General features: G+C 53.9%; 5 protein-coding genes and 1 non-coding gene across 6 annotated transcripts; 2 read left to right on the top strand and 4 right to left on the bottom strand.

Moving 5' to 3' along the window:
* Positions 1–82: 82 nt before the first annotated feature.
* On the bottom strand, positions 83–885 carry VDAG_09523 (pectate lyase D; the record flags this gene model as incomplete). The annotated part of the gene is made up of 3 exons (XM_009658484.1): positions 83–447; positions 497–634; positions 687–885. The coding sequence occupies 3 exons, from the start codon at positions 883–885 to the stop codon at positions 83–85; spliced, it is 702 nt and encodes a 233-aa protein (XP_009656779.1).
* Positions 886–2,633: 1,748 nt separating this feature from the next.
* VDAG_09522 (aquaporin-9) lies at positions 2,634–3,896 on the bottom strand (the record flags this gene model as incomplete). Its single annotated transcript, XM_009658483.1, has 1 exon — positions 2,634–3,896. The coding sequence occupies one exon, from the start codon at positions 3,894–3,896 to the stop codon at positions 2,742–2,744; it is 1,155 nt and encodes a 384-aa protein (XP_009656778.1). The 3' UTR covers positions 2,634–2,741.
* Positions 3,897–5,818: 1,922 nt separating this feature from the next.
* On the top strand, positions 5,819–5,891 carry VDAG_20252. Its single transcript has one exon. It is a non-coding gene; the product is annotated as a tRNA-Lys (tRNA).
* A 2,511-nt stretch (positions 5,892–8,402) lies between these two features.
* On the top strand, positions 8,403–10,453 carry VDAG_09521 (quinate permease; the record flags this gene model as incomplete). The annotated part of the gene is made up of 5 exons (XM_009658482.1): positions 8,403–8,495; positions 8,663–8,739; positions 8,799–9,032; positions 9,098–9,606; positions 9,801–10,453. The coding sequence occupies 5 exons, from the start codon at positions 8,403–8,405 to the stop codon at positions 10,451–10,453; spliced, it is 1,566 nt and encodes a 521-aa protein (XP_009656777.1).
* A 460-nt stretch (positions 10,454–10,913) lies between these two features.
* On the bottom strand, positions 10,914–11,524 carry VDAG_09520 (uncharacterized protein; the record flags this gene model as incomplete). The annotated part of the gene is made up of 2 exons (XM_009658481.1): positions 10,914–11,028; positions 11,082–11,524. The coding sequence occupies 2 exons, from the start codon at positions 11,522–11,524 to the stop codon at positions 10,914–10,916; spliced, it is 558 nt and encodes a 185-aa protein (XP_009656776.1).
* A 1,296-nt stretch (positions 11,525–12,820) lies between these two features.
* VDAG_09519 (uncharacterized protein) lies at positions 12,821–13,772 on the bottom strand (the record flags this gene model as incomplete). The annotated part of the gene is made up of 2 exons (XM_009658480.1): positions 12,821–13,308; positions 13,364–13,772. The coding sequence occupies 2 exons, from the start codon at positions 13,770–13,772 to the stop codon at positions 12,821–12,823; spliced, it is 897 nt and encodes a 298-aa protein (XP_009656775.1).
* Positions 13,773–14,257: the final 485 nt, after the last annotated feature.

Genomic DNA, 14,257 nt, shown 5'->3' with positions numbered 1-14,257 from the left:
ATATGGACAACTGAATCTGTCTTGGACTTGAAGGCATCCTTGACGCTCAAAGCTTGTAGGTGAGAAGAAGCGCCAAATTTGTTCAACACTTGCCGGCCTTGGTAGGCTCGCAGTCGCCGTTGGCCTTGTCGCAACCCTCGTAGGCCTGGCACTCGGTCTTGGGGAAGCAGTTGTTTGAGTAGGTGGCCTTGTCGCCCAGGTTGGGGTTGATACCCATAAGCTCGCCGCCGTTGACGGCTGTGACACCCTCCATGTGAACGGTGCGGGCACAGTTGCCCTTGCAGTTGCCGCAAGAACGGTATACCTTGCCGTAGTCCTCGGCGTAGAAGTTGATGACGTGCACTGTTCCACAGCCGTTGTGCTGGATGATCTTATCCGCAGCTCCGTAGGCTCCGCCTCCGACGATCGTAGCTAGCCCATCACCCTTGATTGAGATGGCGTCTAATTCTGATCAGTATCACGGCGTGGAGGCGTAGAGTTCAGGTGGGGGACCAACCTTCACAAACGTTCTCGAACCAGACGAATTCGAGGTTGCAGGAGCCCTTGCAGTAGACACCTTCCTTCTGGTCGGCACCGATAATGACGTTCTTCAGTGTGGCGCCGTCCTCAAGGACGAAGACGGTGTCCTTCTCGCCTGTGTGTTGTAAGTAGATGCCTCCATGAATCGACTGCTCGAGAATACTCACCACCTTCGCTCTGCCCATCACAAGGCTGACCACGGTCGTAGCGGACCCATTCGGCATCAAAGACCTCACCAGCCTTGATGTACTGGGGGGCATCAAGCGACTTGGTGTCGGTGGCCTTGGGGATTCCACCTTCGTAGCCAAGGCAGGCCATGGTAGCCGGAACGGCAGCGAGCAAAGAAAGAAGCTTGGCGGAGTACATCTTGAATGCTGATTCTTGTCGAGACTACGAAAAGTTGGTAAAAGTCTTTAAAACCGGTCGACGGCAATGTATAAGGAGAAAAGTAGAAATGATAGAAAATCACAATGAAATGGGTAAGATGAGTGAAAGACTCCTGGTCGATGCTTATGATGAGCGAATGAACCAACACCGGTTATTGGGAGGATTTGCAGCTGCTCTTATGTTGCCTTTTGACTCTATCGCCGCGTTGTTACATCTCGTTGGCCGAACCCCATAACGGCCCTGGCCGAGTATAACGCTGCACCGCAATCACAAACCCTGAGTGACCTGCAATCTACGAGATGGAGATTTGTGGATAATCACCGCATGAAGTTTCGATTTGAGTAAGCAGAAGCAATGATCGATTCCATGACTTGCCCAGTCTGTAGCGCCCAATGTTGATCAGAAACGGAGGATATCCCAAAGAAGCTCCGCTCACGGACGGGGAGGGCTTGGCCCCTCACGAGGTACATCCCTGAGAATCCTCATGGGGCTGCGGGCCACGCTTGATTGGGTTTCGATCTACAGTTAACAGCGGGTAGATCGAATGGTTCGGAAAACTATTGCATCTGATTCTTGGAAAATCACCGGAGATGAGCATGGAAGCACTGACAGTTGCACTACGCCAAGGCTCTGGCACCCACCGTGAGCGCAGCTCGGGGTGGCTGTGCAGGCTCAACATGAAGCACTGGTGAGGACATACAGGCAAGGCAGCCGCCGACAGGGTCTTGGCGCCTCCCACGTGGTAAGTTGGCATACGGGGAAACACAATGAACATCCTTATCCTGTGAAAATCACAAGGCGATTGTTGGTGAATGGTTCACTTTGTGATCGAATGGCACCTTTGTGGGGAAGATCTCAGGGGCATGAGTTCCAGAGGGCGCAGTCCAAAATTTCTCCAATGGAGCAATATTGGCCATGCCAAGAGGTGGAAATCACCCTACCAGTGGAACCATGACGGTTTTCGTCGAGCGATGGATTGCTATACGAATGTCGTTTGTACCTAGCGGTTTTATACGGGTTAGAACCGCTGAAGGCGAAGAAGAGACAAGTATTCGGAGAGCAAAACCTTACCGAGTCGCGGTGAAGCCCATGATGAGATGAGCAACGCTCGGAGCGATGACGTCGAGAACAAAGTGAGTTGTCGGGCTCCTTTAGGGCCCGTGGCCGCCCCATTAAGGCAATCCAGGATGGAAATCACAACATGTCATCCAATTCGCGCGCGTGACTTAATTTCCAGTCGCAGGCTCGAATCACACAAAGAAAGGGGGCTGTGCGAGCGGCTTGCCTCATCAGCTGGTGGCAATATGCTTCTTGATAGCCCTGCAGGCACTTATCATGGCACAACCTGCGTGGACGGTGTAAACACTCTCCTCTTTAGGGACTCTTGCGTCAGCTGCACAGTATGGCGTATTTACTACGGAAAGCAAGGAGATGATGGCTCCTATTTTCTTCCTTGAAGTCAGAACTTCTCGGAACTGCATGCGCTGGGGTGTCAAAGGTCGCAAACCGACTTGGGGTCTCAACAATGACAGCTCGAGGGCCTCTGTAAAATACAATGAGGCGGAATAGCTGCAACATCATTTGCAAATGTATGTAGTAGACCGTCAAGAAGACGTTCCATCTGCTCCATGGCCACTACATGACACCTTATGATCTGCTATATTCACCTCCTACAGCTTGCTTCATTCATTGTGAGACCGAGATCACGTCAAGGCAATATAGTCGTAATGTAAAGGGATTAAGTATTAAATTTACTCTAAATCTAAACACTCGGTTTATCGTGAATCGTTTCTTCGTCTTATCGTGTCTAAATTCCTCACTTCTTCCGAACATTTTCAATCCCGATGGGTAGTAACATGCTGCAAATACCCCCTCTCCTCATCTAACATGCCGCACCGACTCATATGGCGGTACAGCCCCTCGTCACCGTCACGGTGGCGTGCATGTCCCTTCGCAATAATAGCAAAGCTGTCGCGCATGCACAGCTCGTACACGGCCGTGGCAAGCAGCGTGGCGGGCACATTGACAAGCATGCCAATGGGCGCGTACGAGTGGTCCGTGAAAGCCTCGCGTCCCCAGAAAATGGCGGCGACCATGCGCGGACCGAGATCCCTCGCGAGGTTCGTGCTGAGGGTCAGGCTACCGAAGCCCCAGATCATGCTAGCGTAGGCGAGGCCGATGACAAAGGGCAGGCCGGCTGGCTGGATGAAGGGGTTCGCGGGGTCGAGGGCGGCCCAGATGGCGAGGCCGATGAAGGCGTCGGAGAAGAACTCGGCAGCAAAGACGTAGCCAAGAGTCTGGTCGTCGTGGGGCATGGGCGCGAGACAAGACGCTGGCGAACCACCGCCGACGAGGGGCTTGCCAGCAGCTATCAGTTCGTCGGCGAGGTGCTGAAATTTGGTGTAATACATGCAGACGACAAGAAGGGCGGCGGTAAAGCCACCGAGGATCTGCGAGAAGATGTAGTAGGGAACCTTGCGCCAGGGGAAATCCTGCCAAAAGGCCATGGCGAGGGTGATGGCCGGGTTGAAGTGGCCGCCCGAGGTGGGACCACAGGTGATGACGGCAATGGCGACGCCGACAGCAAACGCCCATCCGATCTGGAAGATGGATCCGAAGGCAGTGACGCCGAGGTCGTCGGATTGGTGGAGGGTGAAGCTGGTGATGGAGGAGATGCCGCAGAGGACAAAGATGAAGACACCAATCGCTTCAGCGATGCATTCCCGAAGCCATGTCGGACGTCGACTCTCAAACCTGAGACGCCGCTCCGAGATGGGTCTATAGGTGGGTTCCGAGCGCTTCAGCCATCGAGCCGCAGCGTCGGTCAAGTCGGTCTCTGCGGCATCGTTATCATGATCGTGGTCATGGCCATGGCCGTGGCCATCGTGATCGACCGCTGTGGGGATCGTCGAGAGAGGTATCAGGGTGTGAGCACTGTCGGTCCTGGGGAATTTCCAAGACGCCGTCGCATTGAGAGGAAGGTGCTCCATGGAATCATCCATGTCTGGCGCGAAGTGATGGTGTGCTGGTAGTGGTGGGGTTGGTGGCGATGTCATGGTCGCCATGGTTGTCTCAGGTCAATTGATTGTGGAAGTGGCTGTAGGGATTTGATTGACGCTGTGTCGTCAATTGATGTACAAATGTACTGAGATGTTTGAATGTTGAAGATACCGTACATACAGAGTGCCCATATTGCCCTGCACCTTCATGCTTTTATTCTGTTCGTTTGCGAGGATTACTAGACTGAAACCATTCTTCGTAGTCCGTAGAATCATACCACCTTGTGTCAGCGCAGAGATGCTTCAGGCTAATGAGTCGTCGGCCCAGCCCGTGTTGCTGGCGCCTTCTAGGGGCTATGCCTCTCTGTAAGATGCATAGGCGTCGAAGCACGTCCGAGGACGAAAAAGTCACGGCACTTTCAAGGGGTTATTAGCCCAAAAGCAGCGCCCAGAGGCCTGGAGCGGCCATAGCCAGCGGACGTGATGGCCGCCCGTTTCTCGCTGGCTAATGTTGATTAGGTCGTGCTAGGGGGGCTGGTTCTGGAGACTACGGATCTCCCGCCCGCTTCTTAGGCTCATTAAGCATCTTTTTTTTAGGGCTGTTTCCCGGCGAGGACCGCAGGCAATACGCCCGATCACGCTTTTCCCGGGCGTCTGCGAGTGTGGTGTGATTCTCGTCATGGGCGGCCGCCAGCACGTTCCAGGCCGTGCCAATCAAACTGAACCGCCAGGGAGGACCGCATCGCCTGTATGCCAATTTCGCGACAGCGGATGGCACCGACGGGAGGCTCAATTAAGGCTCAGTGAGGCTCAACCATGTCCAACAACAGGATTGTGAAGCGTGGTGGCGGACCGCTCAAGCGCTGTCACAGGCGAGGACTCTTGACACTGGATCCTGACCTCTCGTGAATGCGGCTGAAGCTGAAAGACGCTCGCCCGACAACGAGCCAATTCTAGGCCATGAGTACGAGGCGCTGGAAAGCAAGAAAAAGGGATCCATGAGGCGTCCAGAACCGACCGAAGACAATTGTTGAGATGGGTGAACACGAAGTGGCATTTGCGCATGATGAACGTACCAGAAGCTGCCTAGGTCTCGTGTCAAAAGCTGGTGGCGGCGCTTGGCAGCGGTGCATCTATTCTGGCAGAATGGATACCGTTCGGGGTTGTTGGTCCGGACTGAGAGCCAAGATGCACAGCACATGCGAATCATCAAGTACCGCGGACACTTGAGGGGCCTCAGGTCGTCAGTTGATTTCCCTAGAACTTGGAAACGAGCTGGGAAGGAGGCTGGAATGATGCAGTTCATCAGGAGCAAGCTGTCTGTCGACAACAATGATCAAAACCTAGCAGGCCCATTTGAGGTAGCCTTCTACGGGATGAGATGTGAGGACTTGATCCGCGCTGTGATACTGCGCAACCGCCATGAGTACCATAGGTACGCTACATTTGAGCCTTGGCAATCCAATTCACCAGGGCTGCTACTGAAACTACCAGCGACCAAAATACCCGCAGACGCATTGATGGCGACGTCCGGAGGACTGGTAGGGTGCAACAGAGCTTGAAGTCAGCCACCACTTGACGGGCTTCAAGAGCGTGGAGGGCTGGATGCAAATGAGCCTTTTCCGGTCCAGCTGCTGCGAGATCTTTCAACCGCGAACGCACGCTGTGACTTACAGAAGGAAGCTCAACCGTCGGTCGCATCGGACATTCCCATCAAAGCCATTGACCAAACGCCAAACGCCGCCGCCAGTTAGCAGGGTGACCGATTCCACCCGGCGATGGCGCGATTCGCGGGAGCACGAAAACACCGCAGTCGGAGGCCCACCTGACAGCCGAAAACTCTTCCATGCCCCATGGGTTTTACTACATGATTACGGTCCGACACGCCAATTTCATCAATAAGCAACCTGCCTGCCCGGCTAGCTCAATCGGTAGAGCGTGAGACTCTTAATCTCAAGGTTGGGGGTTCGAGCCCCCCGTTGGGCTCAATTCCTGACGCATCTCGTATGAGATTTCTTTTTGTCTTTTGTCGTCTCGTCTACTGGGCTTCCAGGTTGCAAGTGTGGCAGTACGCTAGGTTCCAAGATTATCGCATGATTATTTCAACACGGCTTGTTGACGCGTAGAGAATGTGGTCTATTTCCTCCAGATGCTGACCGTAATAGTGGTGGCTACTGATAGCTTTTTGCTGCTTCACCACGACCTTCCTTCGCCTGTGGCGCTTTCAAGCCGCCGCAGCCAGACTTTATCGCAGTGGTCTCTGATATCTTGACCATTATTGTTAAACATATCATTATCATCTTGACCATTATTCGGTCTACTGTCTCCAGTCGAGGTTTGCTGCCTGTCGACTGGTCTTGACCTGCACCTACCTAGGCAATCCATGCAGACCAGTGCTGACGGAATTGAGGCTGACATCGGTCACGATCTCGGAGAGGCTCGTATGGAAAGCTATGCAAGATAAAGTATGTTAAGTATCACTCATGATATCAATGTGAAGGTACGGGATTGTATAATAATGGCTTCCAAGCTGTATCCATATCTGGAGATATGGATACACCCATGGCAGATCGGGCAAGGTGAGGTTCGCACGATATTCTTCCCGTCGTTTGGTCGCCGCAGTCGTAATGATTACATGCTTGACAGAGTTCAGGGTGCAGGGAAAGGAGCCCATGTTTCAGAGGGTTAAGACCCTTCCTTGCGTGTCACTTGCTGCACACTAAGCTTTACTTTCACCAACGACACGGCATATAGTCCAGACCTTAAACCTTGATTTCTTTTCACATTTTTCCGGGGATGGACAGACATGGGAATGCCCTGCAGCAATAGCAGGCTCAGGCTCGCGATCAAGTGACTGAGGTGCCCTCATAATTTGCAATCTATTCCCCCTGGTATTATTGCTCATGGCCATTCTTTCACGTCGATGGGAAAGGGGGAGCTGGGGTTCAGTATGGGAAATCCGGAGTTCTCAACACAACGACACTGTGATGAAGGACTTTTCTACCCAATTGTTGTTTCATTCCACTAGAGGCTAACAACTTTGAGTCTATTAACTTCCTACAATTGACGCTTACCCCGACAATAACTCTGCAATGTACTTCTTTTGAAGGTTTGATTGATTCCAATCGGCACTCATCATCGCAAGCTCATCACCTGTCAACATGCAAGGACTCAGCGGGATGTAGTTGAATAGCATGCGGTCAGACAATCAAGCAGGTGAGCCTTGGCGGTGTCCACGCCGGCGGTGCCACGTGAGCACCTATCATTCAACATGTTATCTGGGACCATCTTCTTGGCCGCAGGCGGAGATGAATTTCGCCATCTTGGAGCGTGCCGGCCACTCAACGATTGTGCCGCCGCGCTGCCTCCTTAACGCCGACGCCACCTCATTGTCTCCAACTCCAAGTCTTGTCGACGTCCTCTCGTCAAAGCAAGCAATGACAGAACTCGTAACATACCAGCAAGAGTACTAGCCCCCCTGTTGACAAGGCGATCTAAGAGGCTTGGAATGGTATTGATACGTGCATGCTTCACGGGACAAGGCAAGGCTTACGACAACCTGGAGACATCGGTCCTCCAATCACGGCTTTGGTCTTGTCATTTAGCCATTCCAGGTCTCACACGGGGGGCAGTCGTAGACTTTTCGCCTCAATGGATGCCTTCGATGTGACCTCAGATCTGCCAATCTTGGCCGGAGCTTTTAGGGTTTCGCTACTACCAAGTGTACGACGCTGTGACAAAATACATCGAGAGCATGCCGGAAAAGCGAGATGGACCACCGGGTTCCTCGGAAATGCGGTGTACCAACCTCTGTACCTCGGGCGGTTCTGCTCATGCCCGGAGGCGGAGACCCGACGCTAGTTGGCGGGGGAAAGGATTATGGGCAAACCCCCCGGGGCGCGGGCCCGAGCGGCTCAATCGCGGAGGTGAGAATATCCCAACACCGTCGACGACGACGGCGCGGTCTGATTAGTGGAGGATAATTCAACCATCTTGGGCTCTTGGCTGGAGAAACAGCAATGCTGGGCGTGAGTACCCCATGGGGGCTCTCCACCATTGATATTTCTTGTTTGATCTTGGCTCGCGACCTAAAAATGCCTGGAGCCCACCTAGCACCATGGTGCTCAACAGCCAAGCTCGTTTGCCAATGCATGCCAATGCTTGACCATGCACCCAACGACTCCATTTCTCACGCTTGCGCCGCATTACCCATGGGCTGAATTTCGCGTGGACAACCCATTTGCTGGCTCAAGTGGTGGGATCGGCATTGTTTTTATCCCTAACAGTCGTCCACAGACTGTCAGACGTAGCATTATCGGCGGGTATAAAGGACGGCAGCCGACCGAATTGTGTGTCATGTTTTCGATCCCATGCTTCGTCAGATCCTGTACCCGCAGTATCCCAAAAGCCGGACCAACTCATTACGCTACATAATCTGAGCTTTGAAACACCTGGTCGACTTTCATCGCGGTTGCACGAACACCTCGAGCCGCCATCATGGGTCTCATGCAGAAGATCGTCAAAAATGACGCCATGAAAGAGGACCCCCCCGAGATTTACGGATGGAGGGCTTTTGCTCTTGCTTGCTCGGTATGTGTTTGAGAATCATTCCTCTCCGGCGGTGTGGTGACGAGCAGACGGAGCGGGAGCGCAGATGCCACAGAACTGTCGGTTGTGTGCTGCCGTTGAGTGTGCTTTGTCTGAGTGCTAGCTATCCATAGTCGTATCCTCGTTCTCTCGACTGACCCCCTCTGCAGGCTTGTTTCGGCGGTTTGATTTTTGGAGTCGACACTGGAGCCATTGGTGGTGTCTTGAGAATGCCTGAGTTCCAGGAGTAGGTTGATTCCCGAGCTGTTGAGTTAGTGGTCACAAGCTTACACTTACACCCTGCAGCCTGTACCGACTGAGCCCGGAGTACGCCACGGATAACCAGCGGGCCAACCTGAGTGCCAACATCGTCAGCACTCTCCAGGCCGGATGTTTCCTTGGCGCCCTCCTCGCGGCTCACGCCGCTGACCGCTTCGGCCGCCGACCCGTTCTCATCTGGGGTGCTGGTGGTATCTCTCTCATCGGTGTGATTCTGCAAGCTGCGGCTTCCGGTCATCTCGCACCCATGTACATTGGCAGGTAAGAAGACAGCACTCTAGATTGTGGTGGCGGTCCTAGGCGAGTAACGGTACTAACGTTTGCAGGTTCGTCTCTGGCTTCGGCACCGGCTTTGCGTCCATGGTCAACCCTCTCTACGTTGCCGAGAACGCTCCTCGTGCTATTCGTGGTGGTCTTACCGGCATCTACCAGCTCTTCATCGTTTTCGGCATCTTCCTGGCTTACTGGATCAACTACGGCTGCATCCAGCACATCTCTGGTCAGGCTCGTTTCCTCATCCCACTGGTCTTTCAAGCCATTCCTCCTCTGCTTTTGATGATCAGCATGTGGCTTTGCAACGAAAGTCCTCGCCATCTCGCCAAACAAGATCGCTGGGAAGAGGCCATGTCGGTTCTGTCCACGATCCGTGCCCTGCCTCCCACTCACCCTTACGTCGCCAACGAGTTTGCTGCCATCAAGGCTTCGATTGAGGAGGAGAACCTCCTTCTTGATGGCACTACCTGGTGGTCTCTGCAGCGCGAGATGTGGACGATTCCCGCCAACAGACGCCGTGCCATCATCAGTATCCTTCTCATGTTCTTCCAGCAAATGACGGGTATGTTCAAGAACAGCAACACTTTTCTATTGTTTGGGCTAACTGGGGCCTATCAGGCACGAACGCAATCAACTACTACGCGCCCATGATCTTCAACAGTCTTGGCGTCAGGGGCGAGTCGAACGAGCTCTTTGCTACTGGTATGTAACGAAACTGGTCAACCTGCATTTCTCCGCTGATTGAAGATAATACAGGTATCTACGGCCTCGTCAAGCTCATTGCCGTCGTTGTCTTCCTCATCTTTGTCGCCGACTCCCTTGGCCGCCGCCGCTCTCTCATCTGGACCGGTATCGCCATGGCCGGAATGATGCTCTACATCGCCATCTTCATCCGCGTTACACAGCCCGACCCCAATTCTGAAGAGGACGTGTCTGCCGCCGGCTACGTTGCCCTCATCTGCATCTTCCTCTTTGCCTCGCTCTTCCAGTTCGGGTGGGGCCCCGTCTGCTGGATCTACGTTTCCGAGATTGCGACCACCCGTCTCCGTGCCACCAACGTCTCGTACGCCGCCGCCACGCAGTGGCTGTTCAACTTTGTGGTCTCGAGGGCTGTGCCGCCCATGCTTGTCAACCTCGGAGTCGGCGGTTTCGGCACCTACATCTTCTTCGCCGGCTGGTGTGTTGTCATGGTTGTCTTCTGCTGGTTCTTCATCCCCGAGACCAAGGGTCTCAGCCTTGAGTCGATGAACGAGCTGTTCGGCATGACCGAGCCTCTCCGGGCCAAGGACAACGAGACTGCCTCGGTTGACAATGGATCTCGGAGCGACCGGAAGGAGATCACTGAGACGCCTACTGTTGCTCAGGTGGACCAGGCTGAGACTCCTGGAAACAACACTCGGGCTATGTAAATGCTAGCACGACCGAGTAAATAGCTAAGGGGGCATTGGCTCTTTGCATCATTCTCTGGTATAGCAGAACAGGGACGGGATCTAGTTTGTGCTGGGTTGGTTTCCATAGCACATGCAACCTCCCGCCTCCATAGAGAATTAACCGAGTCGTTCAAATACAAAGACAATGGTACTGAAGTGCTAGTCGTGATGACAGTATTTGACTGCGTCCTTGGTTGAGACTGAGTAAAGCCGGTTGTACTTTGAAACCAGCTTGACGAGCATGGGACGTCTATAATGGGGTTCATGGGAGAATGACCACTTTTGGTGACCAGCACCCGACAGAGCCCTCGCTAGGCACAAGGCCGGCTGCTCACATGGTGTTGCACGATATGGGAAAAGGCGTAAATGGCAGAACACGCATCAACGCGGACCTTTCAGCACGCCCAATTCATGACACCTTCAAGATGATCCCCTATTTTTAAGGTCCCCCATGCGCCCGATCAGATGCCGCAAATTCCTCAGTCCCCGGTCCGCACCACTCGTCGAAGACCCTTCCGATGGCCTCGACAGTCCATACACCTCCGTCGGCCGCCCTACACCCCCGATTAGTATAACGTGACACGGCGGCTGCCCGCAAGTGTCGTACTCACGGATATTGCCCGCCCCGCCAATCCCGTACCCCCGTAGCTGCTGATCCCGCACGGCAACCTCCCGAGCCTCCTCCTCCGTATCACTCGTCTGCGACAGCTCCTCGTCCTCCCCGCTGCGCTTCCCCTCGAGACTCCCGCCCGCCCTGCCCGACGCCTGCGCCGCAGCCTTGCCCGATAGGTTCGCCGTCGATATGCTCCTGACGAGTGCCAGCTTGCCCTGTATGCGCACCCTGTGCCTCCGTTTCCTTGCCGGCAGCAACTGGCTCGTTTCGGGGTCGAGGGCCTCGAGGGGTATGTCTGAGGGGGCGGCGGCGGTGGCGGAGGCGGCGTCGTCGAAGGAGGCGCGGCGAGGACGTTGGTTCGGCAGCGGCGCGAGGGCGGCGAGCTCGTCGAGGACGGACGGGAGGGGCGGTGGGGGCGTGTACGGGTGCGAGCGCATCGTGCGGGCGTTCGGGGCGGCCCTTGGGGTGTGTGGGTGGACTGCTTGCTTCGGCTGCGGGCGCTCTTTCGACGATGAGCCGGGGTGGAGGGGGGGATGGCGACGAGTCGGATCGATGACAGGCTGCAGGAGATGCGACGGGCTGCAATTGAAGAGAGAAAGAAGAAGAAGAAGAAGAGGCTGAAGGAGAGAATGCGATCTGTCAGATCGGAGGACCGCCAAAGAGGACGTAGTCTAGATAAACGGCATCACCTACTAGCACAATCAGGGGCTTCGTCGCCGGGGACATGTCATCTAACGGGCCGTTGTGGCGTCGGGGAATACCCCTGCAGGCAGAAGAAAGCAACGCGGGCAAGCTTGTGCTGATGGGCTGGTGGATGGTCGATATGGGCACGAGGTTGGGGAGCAATTACTCAATCTGTTCGCGTGCCGAGTAACGTGGGGGCTCTGATAAGAGGCCATATGTCAGGGGTGTATCGAGTAATTTTTATGGCGACAGGTTCATCCTGAAATCCAAAGGAAGTTAAGCAAGTACAAGTCCAAACGTCTTGCGCGATGTGAGCATTTCGGATATCAGCTGTCATGACGGGAGACAGTGCTTCTGGGAGGGCTATACAGCACGAGGCGCGAATTTGGCTTGTAGGAGCTGAGTCCCCCTGCATCACACCAAGACACCAAGCCTTGATTGTCGTTGAGTGGGGATATTGTGAGACTTGATGTCTTGAACTCCTTGACAGTGTACACTTCATAAACTTTTCCACGGTCCAACTCGATTTAACTTGTCTTATGGGAACCATGCGCAGCCATCCAGCATGTAGCGTCAAGATCCTCAGAATATGAGGCCCAGCTGTCGATGGGAGGCTCATCTCCGTCACGGCACCATCGCCGGGCCGATGGGGATGTCAACTCACAAAAGGCGACGGCGGATGTGAAGGACAGTGTTCTTGGCCAATACGAGTATAAATCGACTTCTTTGAGTAGAATGAAGCTATTGCTAGTAGATTGCGCTGATGCATCTTGCTCTGTGCCCCGTTCAACCTAACCCAACTCGAGACAACCGTAATGCCGCCCACTCAGCTCGCAATCGCGCTCAGTAAGCCAGCAATGCAATGCGCTGCCCAAGATTCATGGAGTAGGTACCTCGCCAATAAAAGTGCCAATGAAAGTGCCAGGGAACCTCGTCCAGGCTAACGCCATTGTAGATAGCCTTTCCCGTGATGATCTGCGAGTTCTATGGTGACGCGCTCAGCTTGTCCCTGATTCAGCACTAGGCATCATCTGACGATGCATTTCGTTTCACGGCTTCTCCCACCCCTTTGCTATCACGAAAAATTTGTCTTTAAATTCTTTGAGGCCGTTGACGTCGCAAATGTCATAGCCAAAGCGACTCTTCACTTTACCAAGTTCCCGGGCGATCGCCGGAGGAAACAAGTTGGCGAGGAGGTGTTTCTTGATGCTGAGGGACTCCGTTCTCTCGAAGCGATCCATCCATCCAGTCACTCCGAGACCCAACATCTTTCCAGACGCAAACTGTTTGATGCGGTGCTGCACTATGAATTTGGCGGCTTGGATGTTGTGACAAAGCACCTGGTCCATGACGAACTGGTCGTGGCACCGGATCAAGTCGGTGATGGTAACGCCTTCATCTCGAGGAGCCGCGAGATCACTCAATGCCATCTTGACGTAGGTGCCGTTCACAATGGTCGCGTAGTTGAATTGCAAGTGGGTGCCGTTCGGCGCGTCACCGCCTGCTAAGGACGCGTATCCGTACACATCACGCCCATCTACTCGCAGTTAGGCTTTTTCGCAATCATGAGATTTCTACCACTCATGACTTACTGCGGGTCTTGCCTATTGGAAGGAGATATCCTTGCTGAAGGGCATGCGTGAGTATGTCTTTGGTCCAGGTGCCAATCGTCGTGATGTCTCGGATTGTCATGAAAAAGGGCCGTTCTTCAATGGGTTTGTTAGAGGTCCAGCCGTTGTCAAAGGTCAGCCCGAGCAGAAACTCTACCACGCCAGGAGCAGGCATTCCAGTCATGCCAAGCAGCCCTGCGTACTGTACCACGATTCCTCGTAAAGTCAGAAGCTCGGAGTTTGTGAGCTGATTCAGGTGCTCAATGTGCCGCGGGTTGGCAAGCAATGCCTCTTCTTCCTGATTGGCTGACAGGAAAAGCTTGATTCGCTTGTTGCGATGTAGCAGGTCTTGCTCTATGCCAGAGACGTGTCTGGGTTTAAGACGGGGCATTTTGGCGAAGGCAGCGCGTGGGTGTGTCTTGCCGAGTTGATAGATTGTGCGTGCGTTGGACTGTCGGAAACGAAGGTTCAGAGGAGACCGGCTTGAGTAGCCGCGAGATGGCGGGGAAGTGAGAGTTTATAAAGGTACCCAGGTTGCATCAGGTGAATTTCGGACCTGCCGCTTTGGCGGTTGCTTGGCATCTGAGGAACTCATGAAGGAAGGAAGTGTAACTGCGATATTCCAGCTAATCAATATCAAGCATGACTGCCCCAATAACTACAATTTGAAGGAGAGGCCAGGTAAATTGGCTTCAGCAGCCTGTATTTTCTGAATTCCATGAATTCAGGATCCACGAAGAGGACAGACGATACCAAAAGTTTCATGCGCAAAGTTTGCCTTCTGAGAATAGTATGTTAATCCTGAAGCCCGTACCCGATACAGCCTCATATTGAGACGATATGCTGGATAACCGTCGTAAGTCCTTTCCAGATAAG

Source organism: Verticillium dahliae, genomic scaffold (genome assembly GCF_000150675.1).
Source record: "Verticillium dahliae VdLs.17 supercont1.26 genomic scaffold, whole genome shotgun sequence".
In the NCBI taxonomy this organism is placed as follows: Eukaryota; Fungi; Ascomycota; class Sordariomycetes; order Glomerellales; family Plectosphaerellaceae; genus Verticillium; species Verticillium dahliae.
Note: the sequence above shows the minus strand (reverse complement) of the source record. Positions and strands in the feature narration are given on the sequence as shown.